This window comes from Onychomys torridus, chromosome 11, assembly GCF_903995425.1.
Source record: "Onychomys torridus chromosome 11, mOncTor1.1, whole genome shotgun sequence".
Taxonomy (NCBI): domain Eukaryota; kingdom Metazoa; phylum Chordata; class Mammalia; order Rodentia; family Cricetidae; genus Onychomys; species Onychomys torridus.
In genome coordinates this window covers 66,157,821-66,181,817 of record NC_050453.1, presented here as the reverse complement: position 1 = coordinate 66,181,817, position 23,997 = coordinate 66,157,821, and the positions used below count along the sequence as shown (strand labels likewise).

The 23,997-nt window shown below is 37.3% G+C and overlaps 1 protein-coding gene across 3 annotated transcripts in view; it reads left to right on the top strand.

Moving 5' to 3' along the window:
- Ptpn4 (protein tyrosine phosphatase non-receptor type 4) overlaps positions 1-23,997 on the top strand; it is a 183,348-nt gene that overhangs the window by 120,601 nt on the left and 38,750 nt on the right. For all 3 annotated transcript variants that reach the window (XM_036202734.1, XM_036202731.1, XM_036202732.1), the window contains 6 exons: positions 916-984; positions 6,677-6,802; positions 9,120-9,278; positions 17,840-17,999; positions 19,749-19,832; positions 19,915-19,971. In XM_036202734.1, coding sequence (XP_036058627.1) covers positions 916-984; positions 6,677-6,802; positions 9,120-9,278; positions 17,840-17,999; positions 19,749-19,832; positions 19,915-19,971 — 655 coding nt within the window. The remainder of the gene's footprint in view (positions 1-915; positions 985-6,676; positions 6,803-9,119; positions 9,279-17,839; positions 18,000-19,748; positions 19,833-19,914; positions 19,972-23,997) is intronic.

The window sequence follows — 23,997 nt, the reverse complement described above, 5'->3', positions numbered from 1 at the left end:
AGCCTTCTTAGAGGAAATACATTTTTCTAGGAAACGTTTTCCCATTAAACGTTAATCATACCATTTAGTTCACAACTATTTAAATTTGTCCTAGGAATATAGTCTGAAATTTGCTTGTGTGGCTAGAGAACATGTGTTTGGCTACTTCTATATCCATTAAATAATCTATATTTATAAATGGTTCTACTTTCTGTACTTGAAATTTGTGTTCACTCACAACTCAGTAACAGGTTGCCGCCACTAGTTCATCGAGAGTTAGCTACTCTTTCATTAACACAGTTAGCTGCACACACTGATGTACCACGGATAAGGACCAGAATTCTCTGTATACACAGGGTGCTTTTTAGGCAAATCGGCTTCAAGGAGGAAATAGTGCCCAGCATCCATAATATTTCTGACATCATTTCTTTCCCATATTCAAAAATCTGAAATTTCCTGTTTTGGGACATGGAGGGAGTTGATAGGCTGTCTTCATATATGTAATAATTAGTAGTAGAATAGGAAAGAGAAGTTATCCAAGAGACCACACATTCAGCCGGTCAATTAAAAGTAATGGAGATATTAGCTAATTCTGCTCTGTAGGGTAAGTCAGGGTTGTGGAGCTTGTTTGATACAGGGCACCTCTGACTCTAGAGAGAGCATGTTAGCAGGCACAACAGAAAAGGGGTTCCTGCCATCAAACTTGTGTCTGCTGGACCCTTCTTGTAAATTGAAGAACTGCTAATTAAGCTTTGTCCATCCAGACGGAATGGAAAGTAGTCCGTCCAGTCTCTCCTTCTCACTCTGCTGCTTTCATTGTTGTTCTTGTCATCAGAAGTGTCTTGTCTCTTATGGAATGGTAGTATAGTCATGCTTTATGCTGTCTTTTTATCCTGTAGTCCCCTTTAAGATATTATGCATATTTATATATTTCAGTGGAAGAACTGAAGTCCAGTCAGTTCAATATGGCAAAGAAAAGGCAAATAAAGACAGGGTATTTGCAAGGTAAGTCGATTCTCTTTTAGTATCTGAGGTGTTTTTGTTTTGGGTTTTTTTGTTTTGTTTTGTTTTTTTCTTTTTTACATTTTAAGAGTTTATTTTGTGGTGTATGCAGGGGACACACACACACACACACGAAGGCAAGTTGGTTCTCTCCTTCCATCATGTGGGCCCCCAGAGTTGAACTCACATTGTCAGGCAGCAAGCACTTTATTTCCCCATTTAGCTATTTCACCAGCCCAGTGGATGTTTGAGTTTCTTTAGAAGGCTAAAAATTTCTAGAAATGGGGACTGGAAAGATGGTTCAGTAGTTCAAAGCACTTATTGCTCTTATAAAAGATCCAGGGATTGGGGATGTAGCTCAGTGGTAAAGGCCCTCAGCATCAGAAAGAAAAAAAAAAAGATCCAGTTCAAGGGATCTGATGCCCTTTTCTGGACCATGGACTCTTGCATGCAGTGTGCATGCATACACTCAGGTGCACACATATACACATAAACAATTTTTTAAATTATTAGAAACGTTTTCTAAATGATCTGTTAAGTATACAATACATTGTGTTTGTGAAATGGAAACTAGTTTGTCTAGTGTTCTGATTCTTTTTTTATATATTTATAAACATTAATCATGCATTGAGTACAATAGGTTTTAATAGGCTAAATCAAGTAATGCTAATACAACCTTTTATTGGAAAGTTATTCTCCTGTTACATATTTTTGAGAAATGTACTGAGTCCTATTATCCAGCCCATTTCTATATTCATTTAAATCATACTATTAAAACATAAGTTGCTTTTGATTTGCCTTTAAAAAATTTATTATCTTCTTTTCATTAAAGTTTGTTAGGGCCAGTTTGCTTTGTATTGACAGAAATGATACAATGAAATAATTTACATTTCAGAAAAGTAGTTAAAGATAATGTGTTAGTAAAGTATGGATTGGATACCCTAGTGACTAGTTAGGAGATGATTACAATAATCCAAGTAAGAATAATTAAGACCTTTACTCAACCATAATGAAGGATAGGGAACAAAGTTGAGGGAACTAGCATCAGCTGCTGACTGATGGCTAGAGGCTCAATAAAACAGATCTTTGTTCCTAGTGGAAATTACTTCAAGAGCAGAAAGCCCTGAAGAGTTACAAGTCTAGGATCTATCTACTGCTACTAGAGGCTTGGAAGCTTTCCTAAAGACAACAAAAGAATTTTACTTGGTAAAAATTTTATTCTAAATATCTATTATCCAAAAGTCCTTCCAGCTTTGTGTTTCTAGCAGAAATAGTTTTATGTTTGGCTTTGCTTTTTCTCTTTTCATTCCTTCCAAAGTAAAAATTGTTCCCTGTTTCTATCAATGAGTGACAATTCATTATATTATAAAATATCCACAGTATCAAGTGACTTGAAAGAATAAATCATCCAAGATAGCCCTACAAACTTTGAGGTATTAGTGAAGATTTTTCTTTGCATATGGGGCGGGGGAGTGTGTGTTTTGTGGTTATCTTGGACACCACTGCTCCAATTAGAAAGTTGTACAGACCTGGAAAAAGAGGATTTGCTTAGTAAATGTTGTTTTTAAAATGTTTGCTGTCTGAGCGGCGGTGGCACAGGCCTTTAATCCCAGCACTCGGGAGGCAGAGCCATGTGGATCTCTGTGAGTTCGAGGCCAGCCTGGTCTACAGAGTGAGATGCAGGACAGGCTCCAAAACAACACAGGGAAGCCCTGCCTTGACCCCCCCCCCAAAAAAAAAAAGTTTTCTGTACAATTGTCCATAAAAATAATTTTACTTCTTATCAACACTTGTCAAAATAATTATTCTAATTTACAAAGAATTTGTTCTGGCTTTTTGTACTGTCTCTTATTTGTAGTACTCCCCTATTTCTAGAAATCAAATTATTGTGTTATTTTAATGGTTTTTAACATAGTAGACTTTAGAAATATGCAGATATGCCTTCATCTTCATTGTTTTATATATTCATTATTAAAATGGTACAAAGTTTGTATATATCTGTCTTTGTTTTTTGGTGTGTGTGTGTCTGTGTGTGTGTACATGGGGTGTAGGTGTTGTTTTTTAAGGTGCTAGGTTCCCAAATCCAGGGTCTTCAATATGCTAGGCAAGAGTTCTACTTGGAGCTATATGTTCTCGTCCTGGGGAGCAGTTTCAATAGTGCTAGACTCTCCTACTGAGTGCTCTGTCTCTTTAAGACTAGACTTCCTGAGATCGTTCTATGTAAGACTCTTACCTCATACAGAGATACTACAATTCTCTAATGGTCTTACAAAGTGTTAAGTCATTTTGGTTGAGAATTCCAGATTTCTTGTCTCTCAGAATTTTAGATGGCAGTATAAATAGGAAGTTAAAAAAGACCTTTAAATTTTACATGAAAAAATTTACCAATAATTATCCCCCCTTTCACCCTTATATATTAACTCTTTGAATTGTTTTCACACTTTTCAGTTATCATATAATAATATCTTAGGAAGAGAGGAAAATAAGGTTCTGTTCAACAGAAAAATAAGGTGCCATGGTCAAAAAATAAACTCAACCACATTGTTAACAGTGTGGTATTTTTTTCTCTGAAATTTCCGAAGAGAACAGGAAACATAGACAGCAAACTTGAGTGGGTGGGTCTCTGAGGTTAAAACTGTTAATAAATTAAAATGCCTGAAATTTAGTTTTAAACTCTAGACATTTCCAAACATGTTTAGTTCGTTACCAAGGATAAAGTGTTCAGACAGTTTGTACTAGGTAAGTTTGCTGGATTTTCAAATAATTTTCCCCCATCTCTTAGTAATTTATCTTCATTGGCTCTCACAGCTTACATTTAGTCTATTTCATGAGGAAAGAATAGTTTGTAAATATTAAAGATTAACACTAAGAGAACTATATAGATGGTAAATTATGGTAAGTTTAAGATTTTAATTTTTAAATTGAAGACATTACATAATATTGTCATTTGTGTGACTAATTGAAATATGTGAAAATGAAATTTGAGTTCATATTTTTGTTTGTTTATTTGTTTGCTTGTTTGTTGGTTTCTTTGTTTTGCCAGTAACACTACGTCTCTTTTAGAAGATGCTTATTGGTTTTAGAGATAAAAGAGTTTAGACCAAACCAAGAGTGTTTGGCTATGAGATACTGACATGACAGGATACTTGTATGATTTAGATTTTAAGTATTTAACAAACTTTTTGTGTGTGTGTGTGTGTGTGTGTGTGTGTGTGTGTGTGTGTCAGAGCTGAGGACCGAACCCAGGGCCTTGTGCTTGCTAGGCAAGCACTCTACCACTGAGCTAAATCCCCAGCCCCAACAAACTTTTAAGACGCTAAAACATTGCACTGAAAACTATACTGTTAAGTCATAAAGTTGAAGTGGTAAGGAAGGACATAAAGACCTTATTCCACTAATGAGTTTAGATATTGAGTATAGAAACTTCATTTTTCTAGTATAGGCCAGAATTAGCATTCAGTGTACCTAGTAGATGTGATTATCTTAATATTTCCTGCTGTGGACCTAAACCACTGTGGAATACCATTTGCTGAGCATTGCTATTCTCTCATTGCTGTCCTGTTTGTGTAGTTAATATGTCACAAAGGAAATTTTAGGCTGCAACTGCAAATTTAAACACAGTAAACGAATTTGAATGATCTTACTGTTTGGATATATTTGGATTACTTAAATTTGAATTTATTTTGTGCCTTGCCTGATATTTTTTTCTTAGTATATATGAAAGTATGTACATAGTACATGACAAAGAGGGAAAAATTATGGACAATTTTTAAGGCCAAAAACTTTCAATGATCTAAAAAGTACATATAGTACTAAGTACAGTCTTTATTATTATTGGAAAAATCTGAAAATAAAATTTATAGAATGAAGGTTTTTGGGGTTTTTTTTGTTGTTGTTTTTTTGTTTGTTTTTGAGACAGGGTTTCTCTGTGTAGCTTTGCGCCTTTCCTGGATCTCACTCTGTAGCCCAGCCTGGCCCCGAACTCACAGGGATCTGCCTGCCTCTGCCTCCCAAGTGCTGGGATTAAAGGAGTACACACCACCACCACCCGGCCTCAAATGAAGATCTTTGAATAGAATTGGCCAACACTGAAAAAAGTTGGTTGCCTCTTAATATATGTTTTAATAAGTTCTTTTTAATTTTGTATAATGTATTTTGATCATATTCACCTTCTTTCACCTAGCTCTTCCTAGACCCACGCCTTACTTCCTTTACTCTCCAACTTTGTGTTTGGCATGAATTTGTTTTGTTTTGTTTTCTCCATCAAGACCAATTTGTGCTGTCCCAAGTATTCTTGGTAGACTTATCAGCTTCTACACTGTTAGAGATAACTGACCCTTGTTTTCCTGGCAGCTAAGAACAGCCAGTAGCTCCTCAGCTGGTGCGGGATTGCGTCTACCTTGGGCATACACAGCTTTTGTGTATGCTGTCATGACCACTTTTAGTTCCTGTGTGTGGCTGCCCTGCTATGCTACTTTATACAAATAACTGTTTCTATTTCAATTTTTACAGTTTAATTTTTTCAGTAGTATGATGGTATCTATTTCTTTCATTGTAATGTAACAAAATAACATACATGACTTTTGCGGGTCTTTAATTTATTACTGAGATTAAAAGTAATATTGGGTGATTTAAGTCACTTAATTCATTTAATTAACTTCCAGAATAATTCTACACCTCAAAAAAGAACACATTTATGCAGAAGAGTTTGGGGTAGTACTTGAATTTGCGTATTAAAAACTTTGGTTATTAATATTCCTAAATTCTAAGGGCTTATGTCTCTGAATACAGTTACAACCATTTGCTCTGTGGAAATTAGCATCTTTTTTTCTTGGCAGGACACTTAATTCTGCTTTATTACTGTGATAACTGACAAGAGATTATAAATCATATCCTTTTGTATTGGGGAGATCACTCAGTGGATGAGAACCGTTGCTGCTCTTGCAGAGGACTAAAGTTTATTTCCCAGAATTCATATCAGGTAGCCTAACAGCAGCCTGTTGCTCCGGCTCCAGGAGATCTGATTCCTTCCTCTCACATCTCCAGGCACCCGCACTTACATGCATGCACACACACATGCACACATACACATAACTAAAAATAGAAGAAATCTTTAAAAAATAACCACTTGTTACCCACTACAAGATATAGTAGTTTTAAAATGTTTCTATAAAAAGAAAGAGAAGAAATTCACTGTCCATACTCTACATAAAAAGAGAAAAAAATTATAGATGCAGTATGTATGATTATCATTTTTGGCCCTCCCCTCACTGAAGCCGAGGTTGGGAATTGAAAGTCATTGAGGAGATAATGTGGTGTGAGACTTGTTCAGTACACTTCGTGATAAACAGCGTTCTGAGTACTACAGAAGAGATGTAAACAAAGATCTATAGCTTTGTAATTCGAGAAAATGTTTGGTAGCAAACTTCTCCTTTGCTTTTTTTTATTTCTTTTTTTTTAAATATTCCTTGTTCTTTATTTTATTTATTCTTCATAGCCCCACCTTTCTTTTTTTTGTCATATAAAGCAAATATATGCTGTTTGAAATTATTTGATAAATACTATCAAAACAATGAATTTCTCATAAGCAAACTCTTTGAATATGATCTATTAAAATGAGTTTTTAAGATTTGACTCATAGGTGTATGTTATATAAAAACAAACTTTTCTATGTATTATTCAAATTTTTCTACAGATCTCCAAGTAAGCCTTTGGCACGGAAATTAATGGATTGGGAAGTAGTTAGCAGAAATTCATTATCTGATGACAGGTTAGAAACACAAAGCCTCCCATCCCGATCTCCACCTGGAACTCCCAATCAGTAAGTGGCAAGCCAGCATCATGCTTGTATTTTGCTTCTTTCTAAGTTATTGGCTACATATTTTATTGCCTTAAGATTATAATATATAAAAATTTAAATCCTTTGATCAAATTTTCAAAAAAATAGTTTTATTGTATTTTACGTGTGTGTGTGTGTGTGTGTGTGTGTGTGTGTGTGTGTGTTTATATATGTGAGGGCATATGCATGTATGTAATGGTGGGCCTATGGAGAGTAGAAGACAATTTCGGGGAGTCAATTCTTCCACTATATGGGTCCCTAGGATTGAAATCATGTATTCAGGTTTAGTGGCAGATGCCTTTACTTGGTTAGCTCCCTCACCAGACCCAAACATGACTGGTGTTACTTCAAGCATTATTCTTCTTTGCTTGCTGCTTACTGTTAAAGTGGCCTACAATAGCTTTAGGGAATGAATGAGTAGAAGATTGAAGGACAACCTTCACTTTCCTTAGCAGTTGGCTTTCACAGGAAGGGTAATTAAGGATTTAGTCATGACTTTAAAATTTCATAGAACTATTGTTTATGGAGTCCATTTCCATGTAGATCTCCATCTAGATTTTGGTTTGTTTTTTGAGACATGGTTTCTCTGTGTTAATAACCCTGGCTGTCCGGGAACTCCCTATGTAGCCCAGGCTGGCCTTGAACTCATTGAGATCCTCCTTCCCCTGCCTCCCAGGTGCTGGGATTAAAGGCCTGTGCCACCACTGCCAGGATTTCTAAGGGGGTATAAATTGTTTAAAAATGCTTTGTCTAAGTGACTGTTATTCAGTGCTCTAGCACTTCCTGTGGCTTAGAAAAAGATTTCTAACAGTAGCCCCATAAGCTCAGGTAGAGCTGGGTCAAGAATGGTAAGGTGCAGCTCTAACCATGTGTATACTGCAGTATAGCATTTCTGACAAAGCTGCCAGGTTTTGATATAGATAATAATAAGAACGGGAAGACTTCCTGAGATAGCCTACATTAGAAGAGGGAGGGTAAGGGAAGAGAAGCAAGGCTAGGGAAGGTGTGGGGGAGAGGAAAGGGTGGAAGGATCGTAAGAGGGATGATCTAAATAATAACAATAGCTCTGATTAAGTTTTCTAGGAAATGAAATAATTTAAGGATAGTCCGGAAAAAAGACAGTACAGCACAATGATTAAGCAGTGGCTCTAGAGTCAATGTTTAAATCTTGAAGTTGATTTCCATCCCATTTTCTCATCTGCAAAATCCTATTTGTAGATGGACACCATGGCACATGCCTTTAATCCTAGCATCCTTGTTATAGTAAGTGTCCTACAGTCTTAGTATGAAATTAAATTTCATAACAAATGAAAGATACTTAGAAAAATGCTATTATTAACTATTGCAATTAATAATTAAAATGCTGATATTTATGTAACCACCAGTTAGGATAGTGGGGTTCTTCATCATTTAGTCATAGGAATTCAAATTACACAAATTAAAAACATCAAGACGCTGGAGAGATGGCTCAGAGGTTAAGAGCACTGACTGCTCTTCCAGAGGTCCTGAGTTCAATTCCCAGAAACCACATGGTGGCTCACAACCATCTGTAATGTGATCTGGTGCCCTCTTCTGGCCTGCAGGTATACATGCAGGCAGAACACTGTATACATAATAAATAAATAAATCTTTTAAAAAAAATGCAAACAAACAAACAAAAAAATCAAGGGCAGTGGTGGTGCACGCCTTTAATCCCAGCACTTGGGAGGTAGAGGCAGGCGTATTTCTGTGAGTTCGAGGCCAACCTGGACTACAGAGTGAGTTCCAGGACAGGCTCCAAAGCTACATAGAGAAACCCTGTCTTGAAGAACAAAAACAAACAAACAAACAAACAAAAATCAAGAAGAAAAAATAATTGAGTCTAGAATCTACTTCTGAACATTTATTCTAGTCAGTTTTATAAATGTTGAATAAGGCATCTGATTAATAGTGACTAAAACCTAGTAACACTAGGTAGAGATAATAGTGAAATGTGTGAGGCCTTATAGCAGATTGTAGACTGCAGTCATGTCTTGATTTTGTGTTCTTTCTGTTTATATCATACTGTTTATATCATTGTTAGAGATTCTGCATATTCAACAAGTCTTTAAACACACACAAATATATACCCACTTTCTCATGAAACTATATAATCAAAAACCATGGGTTTGGGGATTTAGCTCAGTGGTAGAGCACTTGCCTAGCGCAAGGCCCTGGGTTGGGTCCTTCAGCCAGGGGGAGGGGGGGGGAGACAGACTACAGGACGGGACTATGGAAACTCAAAGTATACTTTGTTTAGCCTTTGTTTCTCTTCATTTAGTCGGAATTCTGCATTCACACAAGAGGGGACTCGAGTCCGGCCGTCTTCAGTTGGTCATTTGGTAGACCATGTGGTTCACACATCCCCCAGTGATGGTTTTGTAAGTCAGAGATCTCCATCATCAACACAAGCTAATAGCATAGTTCTGGAATCATCACCGTAAGACCCCTTTTCCATTTTTCTTCTTAATTCTTTATTTTCAAATACCTTAAATTGCTTCACTTGAAATAATCTTAGAAATTAAAGTACTTGATATAAGGTTACTAATATAATTATGAATACATATTTATAAATGTATTTATTTGTACTTGAAATGTCTTTTTGCCTCTCTTCTCTTGTTCAGGTAATATAGCAATATACTTAAGGAGTAGGAGATGTAAGACAGTCTTCTTACCCTTTTTTAAATGAAAAAAACCATAAATATGAACAGAATATATGACAAAAAGTATCAAGAGAAGAATAAGTGAGATGGCTATCACACTCAGTTGTAGAACGCATGCACATATCTTTCTTTTCTTGTTCATATTTTGAAACAGGGTCTCCCTATGTAGTCCTGGCTGGCCTTCAACTCAGTGATCTAATGTGTCTGCTTCCTCTTAAGTGTGTGCCACCACTCCTGGTTATCCACATTGTTTCTAAAGTATGTTCCTACTATTACTTTTTTTTTACTGACTGATAAATTCAGCTTCTTATTTCAGTATTGATAGCCATCAATCTAATGCATAGTCTGCATATCCTCACATTAATATGCAACATCTTGATTTATCAGCTTATGTAGTGGAGATAACTCATATAAATTTGACATAATTGAAGGACAGTACCTACCCAAGAACAGATGAGTAAGAAATACTTTGTTGAAGAGGAAGGAATATATAATAAATTATATAATGAACATGATCAGTCTTTAAGAAAGAATAGGTCTTAGGGTAGGCATAAAAGAGAGATAAAGAGGTCAGCAAAGTGTTAATAGCTACTCTGGAAAAACATGACCACCTATGTCAGCCATGGTTGTACTTACGCCAAGCAAAGCTAAGCTGCCAAGACATGTAAACGTGTAGCCTTGGTAACTTAGGTTATTTTAAGAAGACATTGTGTTTGTCTACATTATAAAGAATGAAAGAATATAGCAGATATATCATACACATTGTAACTTGTAAAAACTGAGTTGACAAGAGAGCGAATTGATAGAAATGTAATATTTTATTGCTTTAAAAATGATAACTAACTTTTTTGTTGGGTTTTGACAATCATATTTTCTGAAATTTAAACTTTAAAAGTATGGCGTAAATCTTAAGACGTAACCAAACAGTTCTATTTTTGTATATTAACTACATCCTTGAAAGGATGCATGTATTTTCTAAACTGCCTGTTTAACTTACCTTGAGTACTAATTAGTGTTTTAGTTTTTGTGCATAACTCACCAAATACTTGAGAGAACCACTTAAGATAGGGGAAAGATGTATTTTAGTTCAAAGTTTCATAGATTTCAATCTAGAGTCCTTGGCTGTTGATTCTGGGCCCATGGTAAAGCAGAACATTATGGCAGCAGAGACTGCTAACTCATAGTGGTCCAGAAGTAGAGAGAAAAGCAGAAAAGCAGGGACTGGGTACCCACCTTGAATCTACCCCAGTAACTACTTTCTCCAGGTAGGTACTTCCTACTAAAGTTTCCACAACCTCCCAACATAGCTACCTCAATCTAGGAGCCAAATAGTTAACACATGAGCCCGAGAGGAGTATTTCTTGTCCAAACTGAAATAGTCATCTATCTAATATAGTGTTTATTTTAAAAGTTCTCTCAGCATCAGTACAGATTAGCCAGAGTCAAGAAGCCTAAGTTTTAAGCCAAAATTGTATAATTTCAGTGAGGTTTCAGGTTAAATGCAGGGCTGACACTAGTGAGTGGAGTCAAATGTGACATGATCTCCTGGTGTGTATCTTAGAAAATGAGAGTCACTACCTTTCATGACTCAGGTTTATATTCGTGTCTGTCTTAGAGGATAGCAGAGTAGCAGGTAGCCTTGGGTGTCACTCCTCATAAACTTTCTACTGTACATGAATCCTAAGTGGTCTTAATAAATAAAAACTCAGAGTCAGATATAGGGAGAAAGATCAGAGAGGCAAAAGAGCAAGCCACAGCCATCACCTCATATCTTGCCAACTCCTCAGCCTGAAAGAGACTGAGCTCCTATCTCCTCTAGCCTTATATTCCTCTTTACATCCAGCCATATCACTTTCTTTCTCCACCTCCCTAGTGCTGGGATTAAAGACGTGAGATCCCAAGTGCTAGGATCAAAGGTGTATGCTACCATTGCCTGGTTCCTTTCTTTTAGACTGGATCAATCTTGTGTAGCCCAGGGTGCCCTTGAACTCACAGAGATCTGTCTTTCTCTGCCTATTGAGTACTGGGATTAAAGGTGTGTGTGTGCCACCGCTACCTGGCCTCTATGGCTGACTAATGGCTTAGCTCCAAGCTCTGATCTTCAGGGAAGCTTTATTTGTTAGATCACAAACAAAAATTCACTACATTCTACCTTTTCGTTTGAGATAGCACTGGGTGGGAATTTATGTGGCCTGGAATGCAAAAAACATCAGCTGCCTCTTGCTTTTATTCAATGTTTAACAATTGATAATTCATACACATTCTTCCCAGAGCATCTGGATTTTCATTCTAAAAGTCCATATTGTATATAATTTTCAAAATGTACTCATTAACATTTTCTAAAAACAATGAATGGGCCAAATATATGTTGGCCAAAATTGTACAATCCCTGAATTTTCAAGCACTGTCCAGGACAATGATTTCTAATCAGAACTACACTGTGGGAGGAAAAACCTGCAGCTTTTTAACGCAGGAAATGTGGATTTAACAATGTTTGTAAAATATCTCATATCCATGCAGTCTCTCTCACTTAGCTGAACTACTGTCATGCCCATACCCATCAGCTTTAAGCACTCAGCTACTCCACAGCAGGCCATGCTTCAGTTGATCGTGCTCTGTATTTTGGCCAGAACAAGAATAAGAGACGTGTCTCTGACTCTATTGCCAGCTAATTTCAGCCTCACACACCCTTTTCTTCTAAGCCTTTGGTTTTGAGGCTAAATCCTGAGTAAATAGCTGTTTGCAAGGCCAGAAAAATCTTAGATTTGGGGGCCATGTAATACCTACATTTTAGACATGGGTGAGGTTTCACCAAAGGGTGTCTGTTTTAATTTGCCTTCATACCATGCAGTCCATGGTCCAAGCCTGTATTCAGGATCATAGAAATACTTTCTAGACTAGCAGTGTTTGAACACATTGCCCCTCAGAGGCTTGTCTTCTTGGCAGTTGAAAGGAACAGAAACAAAACAAAATAAAAAAGGAACCTATGATCCCTGGTCATGAAGGTAGATCTTAAGGAAGTTTTTATTGAAGAGAAAGGGTACACACCCTGATGCAGTAATGAATAGATCTGCCAGAATTGAGAACATTTGTGGGTTACCAAAGGAAAATGGGGAGGATATGAAGGAGGGGGGTGTGTTGGGAATGTGTGTGTATGGAGTTAGGGAGTTAAGATGAATTTGAGCAAGTATGAATATATATGAAATTGTCAGGGGTTGGGGAGTTAGCTCAGTGGCAGAGAGCTCACCTAGCAAGCGCAAGGCCCTGGGTTCGATCCTCAGCTTGAAAAAAAAAAAAAAGAAAAAAGAAAAATTGTCAGATAGTAAAAGATGCTCTTTTTAAAATGTCTAGAGTGTTTGGCCTTGGATTGCTTTACACAGACACCTAGATGAATGGGCATTATTGTGGACTTACACTTAGTCTATTTTATGCCAGATTAGAAAACTTGATGACTTTCCTTAGCACAAACTTCTCTGGGAGGCCATTAAGCCACACTATCCAATTTGAATCCACTACCCCACCTTACCCCTCAGTCCCCGACAACCTCCCTAACTGCCAGGTTTCTAGCAGCCACCTTCTAAAGAGGTTCATGCCTCTACTGCCAAGGGATAGAATGTATCCAAGGTTGCTCCCGTCATGACCTCCCCATTATCCTGGGTTAAGTTGTGCTGTGGTAGCAATTGAGCCTCAATGACCTAGAAGAAATGTTTCTTGCTGTCATTGCTTTCTGTTCATCATTCATCAGTTGTGGCTCTGTTCCATATTATTTTCATACCAGGCCAAGTCTCTGTGGCGTGGCTAATATCATAGCATGGAAGACTCTTCAAGGAAGAAATCATAATGAATCAGGATCTATGTCTTTCTTTTTTTTTTTTTTTTTTTTTTTTTTTTTTGAGTTGAGGATGGAACCCAGGGCCTTGCACTTGCTAGGCAAGCACTCTACCACTGAGCTAAATCCCCAACCCAGGATCTATTTCTTAAAGCTTCCCTTTGAAGATGACACATGCCACTTTAATCTGATTTTATCCACTAAAGCAAGTCATATGGACAAGCCTGATATCATCCCTGCAGGAGAGTAAAGGGTAGTCTTTAAAATGATAGTATCATTTAAGCATCTATTACCAGTTCTCCAAGTGAGTAATGCTTGGTTAGCTCTTGGCTAGCTCTATCCTTGAGTATATCAAGAACCATTTTCAGTGCTGGAGGGATGTTCACTTAAGAATACTTGCTGTTCTTGTACAGGACCTGGATTCAGTTCCCAGCACTCACATGACAGCTCATAACTGTCTGTAACTCAAGTGCCAGGGAATCCAGTGCCCTCTTCTGGCATCATAATGCATTTGATATACATACATATATGTAGATAAAACACTCATACACATAATAAATTTAAGAAAGAATCAGTTTTAATTAGATATCGTAGCATACACCTTAAATCAAAGCACTCAGGAGACAGAATCAGGCAGTTCTTTGTTGAGTTCAAGACCAGCCTGGATACAGAATGAGACCCTGTCTCACAAGGGAAACACACCTACACACACAATTAAGAAAAAGAAAAACAGAGTTGGGGATTTAGCTCAGTGGTAGAGCACTTGCCTAGCAAGCACAAGGCCCTGGGTTTGGTCCTCAGCTCCAGAAAAAAAAAAAAAGAAAGAAAGAAAGAAAGAAAGAAAAACAAAAACAAAAAGAACAACCTTTTTTTTTTTAAATCATGCTGGGAAAACTGGAAATTCACGTGTAAAAGACTGAAACTAGTTCTTTTGGTCTCACTCTGAGCAAAATCAATTCAAAATACATCAAAGACCTTAATATAAGACCTGAAATTAATGGCAGAAGACCAATGGCAAGCCTTTCAGACAAGTGTGGACAGCATGTTTCTGAATCGCACTCCAATAGTTCAGGAGAATAGGACAGCAACAACTGACAAACAGAATTGCATCAAATGAAGAAGTTCTGTTCAGGGCAAGAGAGATGCTCAGAGGTGAAGAGCACTGACTGCTTTTCCAGAGGTCCTGAGTTCAATTCCCAGCACCCACATGGTGGCTCACAACACTTGTAATGAGATCTGGCGCCCTCTTCTGTATACATAATAAATATAAATAAATCTTGAAAAAAATAAGAAGTTCTGTTCAGCAAAGAAACAATTTTCAGAGTGAAGAGACAGCCTATGGAATGGGAGGAAAATCTTTGCAGATATTCATCAAATCTAGATCAAATAAAGAACTCAAAAAACTTAACACCAAAGGAACAAATAATCCAGTAATGAATAGGCAGACAAACTGACCAAATAGTTCTTAAAAAGAAGCACAGACCCTTGAGTGCTTTCATTCATACGGCCTGTTTTCACTCTTGACCATCATCTCACTTATCTCTTCACTCTGAGTAAAGTTATGTTGCTACTTTAATCCTTGAGTACAAATGGCCAATAAACACATGAAAAAATTCAACAACATATTTAGCCACCAGGGAAGTACAACCCAAAACTCCATTGATAGTCCATTTCATCCCAATCAGAATGGTTATGGTAAAAAAAAACAACAAACAAGTGCTGGCAATGTGGAGATTGTATAAAGAACTCTTGTACGCTGTTAATGACAATGTAACGTAGTGTGACTGCTGCAGAAATCAGATGATCCTCAGAAAACTGAAGATAAAGTTACCATATGATTCATCCTTAGTATTCCTGGGAACCAGTGTCATCGTACACTAACGATAACTACTGACCCAAGTTCACTGGGGTTATTCACAGTAGCTAAATTATGGCATCGGCCAAGGTGCCCATCATAAGAATGGATAAACAATATAGATATATTGAATGTATAGAATATGTAGAATATAAATACAATGAAGTATTGATTATTCAGCCATAGGAAAAAAAAAATGTTTGTAGGGATTTGGATAGAGCTAGAGATCATCACGTTAAATCAGCCAGACCAAGGAAGAGAAATTTAAGTTTTCTGTCATGTGTGGAATCTGAATTTAAAAGGGGACTGTTGAGAAAGGACCAAAGCCAACGAGGACATTAGGACAGAAGAGGATAGTGGAGAACAAGGTGAGAAAAATACATAATATACATTGTATATACAAAAATAGCACAATAAAAGTTTTGATCCATTAAATTTTTACAATTAATATTTGCTAATTTTTAATAGGAAAAAAGATTCCATTCCTGCTCTCTTTTTTCCAAGTTCACTTTCACGGATGCCAGCATAGTAGGATAAAAGTTGAACCATTGGTTCTTCCTTGTGGAAAATCACAAGTTATGTTCTATAGACTATTGGTTCTTAAAAGTTATGATTTCTACCTTGAAATCTCTCCTGAATACATAGCTATTCATTCCTGTTGCCACAAATTAGAGAGTCTTTAATGTTTATAAATTGTCTTCTCATCTGACAAGATTCTATGGAGTTTTGTCTCTTCAATGATGACCTTAATACTCTAGTCTCTGTCCCATGATTGCATTTACTAACCTCATGAGCCATGGTAAAGGAGGACAGTAATTTAAGGTCATTAGACTATACCTATGAGGAGGTTTTTTTCTGTTCAACATCCAATTCTCAGAGATTTTTCTTTTTGTCTTTTATTTTGAGCCTATAAGTACATGATTTCTCCCTCCCTTTCCTCCCTAAAAACCCTCCCATAAACCCCCCTTGCTCTCTTTCAAATTCATGAACTCTTTTTCATTAATTGTTACATACGTGTGTGTGTGTGTGTGTGTGTGTGTGTGTGTGTGTGTGTGTGTGTAATCTCCTGTACTGTCTATAACTGGTCAGTATGTTTTCAGGGCTGACAATTGGTATTGGATAAATAACTGGTGTGTTCCCACTCACAGCATTCCTTAGTTATCTGTAGTTCTTTGTGTAGAGTTCCAGCCTTGTGAGCTTTTCCCCATGCCCTTTGGATGTCTGTTGTTGTTGTCCTTGTTCAGCTCATGTATAGGCTGCCATGTTGGTGAGACTTTATGGATGTGGCTTCTGATATTCCTAGGAGACACAGTCTCACAGAACTCCCTGACCCTCTGGCTCTTTCTACTCCATTTTCTGCAGTGTTCCCTGAGCCTTAGGTGCAGAAGTTATTATGTAGATGAATCCGTTGGGACTAGACTCCACAGCTCTGCATTTTGATTGTTTAGATTTTCTGTAATGGTCTCCATCTGTTACAAAGAGTTCTTGATGAGGAGTGAGAACTACACCTATCTGTGTGTATAAAGACAAATATTTAGAGTATAGTTCAGGATTATGCTAGTTTAGTAAAGTAGTGGTTATAAGTTCTTATCCAAGATCCATGAGTCTAGTAATCCTGGGTAATTGGCTAGCTTCCCAGTACCAAGCACGATTTCTCTCTTGTTGAGTGGATCTTAAGTCCAATTAGAAAGCTGTTGGTTACTACTAAGGTGTGTGCGCCACTATATACCCTTAGGTGTTATTGTGCCTTACTGGGGGTTGTGGTTCATAGGTGCTATAGTTAGGTAGTTGGTTGCCTTCCTCCTTTGGAAGCTTGCATGGAGCCTTCTTGAACCATGAAAGTTCTTCCTCAGTGAGGAGGCATGCAAGTCAGTTCCAGCTCAGGGAGCCTCTGGGCCATGGGTCTGAAGTACATGGTGTCCACAGGAATAGAGGCTTACCTTCTGAAATTCTATTTTGACTTCTCTTTGCCTACAATATTCTCTGGCTACCCATGCCTCCACTAAAAACATTTTTAAAAAAGTTTTGGAAAGGTAGGTACATTATTACAGCAAATTAATAAATATATTCATAGGAATGAATACTTTTAAGGTATTCTATAATTGCTTATTGGTTGATTAAAAACAGATTTACTATTTAAGAAATTTTTATTAAAAAGTTGCATTTCTGGGGCTGGAGAGATGGCTCAGAGGTTAAGAGCACTGGCTGCTCTTCCAGAGGTCCTCAGTTCAATTCCCAACACCCACATTATAGCTCACAACCATCTGTAATGAGATATGGCACCCTCTTCTGTGTACATAATAAATAAATCTTAAAAAGAAAAGTTGCATTTCCAAGTAAATATATTTAAAGCCTTTTCACACTAGACATGGTTGGTATCTGGATTGCTTGACCTAATTTAAATAAGGTATTTCCGGGGCTGGAGAGATGGCTCAGCGGTTAAGAGCACTGGCTGCTCTTCCAGAGGTCCTGAGTTCAATTCCCAGCAACCACATGGTGGCTCCCAACCATCTGTAATGAGATCTGATATACATGCAGACAGACTACTGTATAATAAATAAATAAATAAATTAGTTAGTTAATTAATTAATAAAAGATATTTTCATCAGATGATTACAAAAAATATTAATTTCTTCCCCCCTTTTCTTACCTAGATCACAAGAAACCCCTGAAGATGGGCAGCCTCCAGCTTTACCACCCAAACAATCTAAGAAAAACAGTTGGAACCAAATTCATTTTTCCCACTCTCAGCAAGATTTAGTAAACCATACTAATGAAACCTTTGATGTGCCCTCTTCCCCTGAAAAGTCCACTGTAGGTAGCCTCGCTTTGTTTTGAACCTTTAAAATCCTGAATGCAGTTTTATTTTGAACCATAGCATGTTTTAGTTGTAAATAATAGTACTTTATCTTTTTTTCTGATTCTTTGATCATGATTTATACCATTATGGAGTTATCTTTTTCTTCATTTGTAAAATGCCCATTGCTTTGAGTTAATGTCTTAACAACTTAGTGGTAATTTCAGTATACAAAATATACATGTTTCCAGAACAACTTCTAATAATTCAGTAAATACTTATTTTAACATGTAATTTCTTAATGTAGATATATCCCCCAACTTTTTAAAATTTGGAACAGATCTAATAGTGTATGTACATTCTACATCTTACAAAATAATTTATAATTTTTGCTTCTCCAGAATATGCTTGTATACAATAAAATGAGTTACTAGCCTCTTAATGGTTTATTACTTTCTCAAGATTTAAATAAGCCATAAGTGAGATTAGCAACTTACAAATACACTATGTTCCTAAAAAAGCAAGCATAGTTATATGTAGATATGTTTCAGGAAATTTAAAGAGACATTAGGAAATTAAATAAGATGCAAAAGAGAAAGTCCATCATAGGCTTCAGCATCTAGTGTCAGAGGCCTTTGATTACTGCATTCCCTGCCTTCTTGTTTATTTACTCAGAGCTTCTCCCATTACCAAAAGTTGAAACCATTTTATTTTCTCACATGTACTGTTTCACTACAATAGACTTAATCAAAAGAGATCAGAATTCTTACCAAAAATGACAACTCTGCTACTAACTCTTTGGTGTTGTTTATATGTCTCTTCTTGCATGCATTGATTCATTCATGGTTACTGAACTTGTATTTTGATGGGAGTGGGTATGCAAAGACAATTAACACATGGTAGTTGTTATTATATAACTTACAGTCTAGTTTGTTTCTTTAAAAAATCTTTAATAAAGGCTAGAAGATAGCTTAGTTGGTTAAATGATGGCTACACAGGCACTCAGAGTGTATAGACAGGTGGAGCCTTGGGGGCTCATTGGTCAGCCAGCCTAGCCCTACATGCTAAGTCCCTGGTAGCAGTGAGAGCAAAAAGCAGGACAGCACCTGAGGACTACTGCCCAAGGTTGTCCCCAGCCCCACAGTTAGGTTCACACACACCTGCACACATATGTGGACCTGCACACAACTGTGCACGCACACATATACATGAATATTTAAAAACCACAGACTAGAGAATCATCAAGACGTGTGTAGTTACCTAAATAAAGGCTGTAGACACTGGGCCTCCAGTCCACCAAATTATAAGAATAAGGAAGATTAAAGGAGACGGAGAATGTGCAGGCAGAATAGTAGAAGGAAAAGTAGGCAACAGGGTGTAACAAAGGAACCCAAGGAGAAAATGATTCCCCTTGTTAAATGCTGCAGGTAATTCAGTAAGATAAGGATGAGACTTACCTCTGGATTTAGCAATGGGAAATATTTGTTGTCTTAATCTAGTCATGGAATGGAGGAGATGAAAATCTGACTAGCATTACGTAAAGAAAGGACTGGGGGACGACAAATCCTTTCCATTTGCCAGTGTTCTTGCCGGTAGAATGGAAGGAAGAGTGAGAGAACGCATCTTCAAGTTACTAGTCAAGAAACTTAGTTTCTTCAATTAACATTTTTCTTAGAATTGTAATTGTTTACATACCATAGATAATACAAGCAGATATAATATATACTTTATTTATAATCTGAAATTTCTTTTTTTGTCTTTTCAAGCCTAATGGTGGCATTCCAAATGATAATCTTGTTCTTATCAAAATGAAACCTGATGAAAATGGAAGGTTTGGGTTCAATGTAAAGGTAATCTGGAATTTGCCATAATTAGATTTTATTTTAAGATGTTCTTAGTTTGGTAGTATTTAACTTTCTTTGTGTTTTCCAGGGTGGATATGATCAGAAGATGCCCGTAATTGTGTCCCGAGTAGCACCTGGAACACCTGTAAGTTAGCCTAAATTTTATGTGCATACTGTTTTTAAGAATATATACTTTGGGGATGGGTGGTGGTGGCACATACTTTTTAATCCTAGCACTTGGGAGGGAGAGACAGGCGGATTTCTGTGAGTTTGAAGCCACAAGGCCAGCCTGGTCTACAGAACGAGTTTCAGGATAGCCAGGGCAACACAGAGAAAGAAACCTTGTCTCGAATAACAAAAAAGAATATATACTTTGGGGCCAGGTGTGGTAGTTGCCTGTCTTTAATTCCAGCACACAGGAGGCAGAGGCAGGCATATCTCCATTGTGTTCAAGGCTAGCCTGGTCTACACAGAGACTTCCAGATCAACCAGAGCTACAAACAAACAAAAGACAAATATACTTTCTAAGATGTTGTTATGTATATGAATATTTTGTTTGCATATATGTCTGTGCACCCTCTGTGTATGTGTGGTGTCCTCAAAGGTCAGAATGTAATGTAGGATCCACATGGACCTGGAGTTATGGTTAGTTGTGAGCTTCATTGTGGGTCTTAGGAATGGCTCCACTACAAGAAGAGCAAGGGCTCTTAACTGCTAAGTGTCTCTCCAACCCCATTTATACTTTAAAGAAACTAGTTTTGCATGGATGAGTGTTTTGCCTGCCTGTATGTGTGTATACCACATGCATGCTTGCTGCCTGTGGAGACCAGAAGAGGACATTATATCCCTTGGAACTGGAGGAAGAGCAGCACGTGCTTTAACAAAGCCATTTCTTTACCCCCTTTACTTTACTTTTACTAAAAAAAAAAAAAATCATTGAGATGGATTGGCTGTTTAGAACACTGGCTGCTCTACTGGAGGACCCAGGCTCGATTCTCCAAACCCACATAGTAGCTTACAGCTGCCTGTAACTCTACTTCAAGGAGATTCAGTGTTCTCCACAGGTGTCAGGCATTTTTGTGGGGCACAGACATAGATGCAATCAAAACACTCCCACACATAAAAGAAAAATAAATCACTTTTATTTGCTTAAATAAAGGAAGAAAGTTAAAATTTACTTTTCAACTTGTCATGTGCCAAATGTTAAATCTCAATACTAAGTACCATATTGTAAGTTGCAGGGAAGATAGATTTTAATTGACTCTGTTTCTTAGAAAGAAGCTATCCTTGGGAGGCAGAGCCAGGTGGATCTCTGTGAGTTTGAGGCCAGCCTAGGCTACCAAGTGAGTTCCAGGAAAAGTAGTAAAACTACGCAGAGAAACCCTGTCTCAAAAAACCAAAAAAAAAAAAAAAAACAAAAACAAAAAGAAGCTATCACTGACTGTTACTGCAGTGCTAAAGGGTTCTGTCCAGATAACCTCCTCATTCAACCAATACAGAGGAAGATGGAGTTCATCAGATTTTTTTTTCTTTTACAATGTACATTATTTGCCTACTTTTTGTTTTACAATTGCTCTTTGTTTGTTTTTCATGACAGGGTTTCTCTGTGTAGTTTTGGTGCCTGTCCTGGATCTCACTCTGTAGACCAGGCTGGCCTTGAACTCACAGAGATCTGCCTGCCTCTGCCTCCCGATGGCTGAGATTAAAGGCATGTGCTGCCCGGCTTAAAATTACTTTAAATGAAAATGATATGGGATTATTTTTTAAATTCTAATGTGTACATTCTAAAAACATTGAACCTATAACAGTGAGTCCCCCTGTTATTCATCATTAAGCTTTCACAGTCATGAATTTTCTGTTCATCATTGAATAATTCTTAATGGTGTGTTATCTGGAAACATGGTAAAATATTAGCAAAGTCTTCTCTTGAAAAAATGGAATTACTGCTATTTTTCACTTTCTTTTTTTCTTCCTATTTAATTATCTGAATCATGACATGGAACATGCTTTGCTCTTATGAGGTTTATGTATTGCTGATGACTTACTCCCTTCTGCTGTGTAGAATTATGCTTTTGAAATGTTGGTTGAATTTAGAACATATTGAAGCAGTAGAACTTTATCACTTTTAAATTATTTCATTAATTTAGATATCACCACAGTCTTCCATGATGTGACCTTTTTTAAAAAAGATGATTAGAGGAAACAAAAGTTGTTTTGTCTTGTTCTGTTGCTTTTCCAAGACAGGGTTTCCAGGACAGAGTCCTAGAACTCACTCTGTAGACCGGGCTGGCCTTGAACTCAGAAATCTGCCTGCTTCTGCCTCCCAAGTGCTGGGATTAAAGACTTGAGCCATCACCTCAACCCCTCCCTTCCCCTCTCCCCCACCCCCTGCCCAACCTAGTTCAATATTTTAATGTCAGGTATTTTTTTGTTTTTTGTTTTTAAATTGTATATTGGGTACCTCAGAAATGGATAATTCACATTAAAGTAATTATTTTCTTTTGTATGGAAATCTTGTAATCAACGTCTGTTCCTCTTACGAAATTTATCTAATATGCAGATGTCTTAACTTTTCAGATCAGAAAGAAATGCAAATAAAAATTGATATCTGGGGCTGGAGAGATGGCTCAGAGGTTAAGAGCACCGACTGCTCTTCCAGAGGTCCTGAGTTCAATTCCCAGCAACCACGTGGTGGCTCAGAACCACCTGTAATGAGATCTAGTACTCTCTTCTGGCCTGCAGGGACACATGCTGTATACATAATAAATAAATCTTAAAAAAAAAAATTGATATCTGACGAAAGTTCCCATCAGTGATAAATGGGTATAATAAAAGATTCAGAAGACTCATGTCCTCTAATACATAGACCACTTCTTCTTTTCTGCCAGAATACTACCCACAGAGTAAATGTGATATACTTTCTGCTGAAGTAACACTTCTCCTGGTACTGTAGCAACCATTCTGCTTCATTCTGGGTATCCTAAACACACATTTTTAAAAGCATAGACTCAAACTGATACATAGATGCATTTCTCTACATAAAGGACTATATAAATGTTTGTCATCTACTTCATTGAATAAATAGCCACCAAGGGAAAAAACCTCACAAACAATAAGGCTGACATTTGAATATTTGAGATTTAAAAACATTTGATTGAATTAACCTTTTTGTTTGTTTGTTTGTTTTGTTTTGTTTTATGAGACAGGATTTCTCTGTGTAGATTTGGAGCCTGTCCTGGAACTCACTCTGTAGCCCAGGCTGGCCTCGAACTCACAGGCCTGGCTCTGTCTCCCAAGTGCTGGGACTAAAGGCATGCGCCACCACCGCCCGGCAAATTAACCTCATTTTTATCTTCACAACTCTAGAATATAAATCAGGATAACTACCTCCTTGTTGCATTTCTCAGTGTTGGGTCTCTAAGATTATACATCTCATAAGTAGTGGATGAGCGTAACCTTTACATCAGTGTTCTTGACACTGGTCATACTACTTTGCTGAGTGTTATGAAATTGTTTGCAGTAAATTTCAGTAAGTTGGATCCGTTTCTCCTTCCCTTTGTCACAGCATTTCTTTCACTACCTGGCCTGCCATCTTTATGCTTGGTGTCCTAAGTTTTCATAGAACATGTTATTCATTATGGATTACCCATGGGTCTGGGGTAACGCTAAGTCCCGTGTGGAATATCTGAGGGAAAACAATCTGCTCAGCTACAGCTCCGTCAGGCATTCAGGACAAGAATAAATCTAGATACACCAAGCTCTTTATCCGTCTACTTAATTTCTCTGGGATGAAATCCTGTCTACATAGCTTCATTTCCGTCCTGACACTCAGTCCCTCTTTGTCCTCTCTGTTACTGTTCCCTCAAAATCCTTCTAACAGCTAAGCTCTTATGCTTCCTGCTTCATCTTGCAGTAGTGCAGAACTGTAAAGATGGCCGTGCAAGGTGAAGTCATGCAGTGGACTGGTAACCAGCTGGAAAAATTACACTGTTTTCATGACTTTTAGATCTATTTTCTATACATTAAAGTATTTTGTGCTGTCCATTATAAAAATATTGAGGAACACAAGAAATGTGTTTGGTAGTCCAAAACATCAGAAATATTGAACAGTAATGCTTCAGTTATTTATGAGTCCTTATCTCAAGTAGTTTGACTAGTACGTTGTAAAACT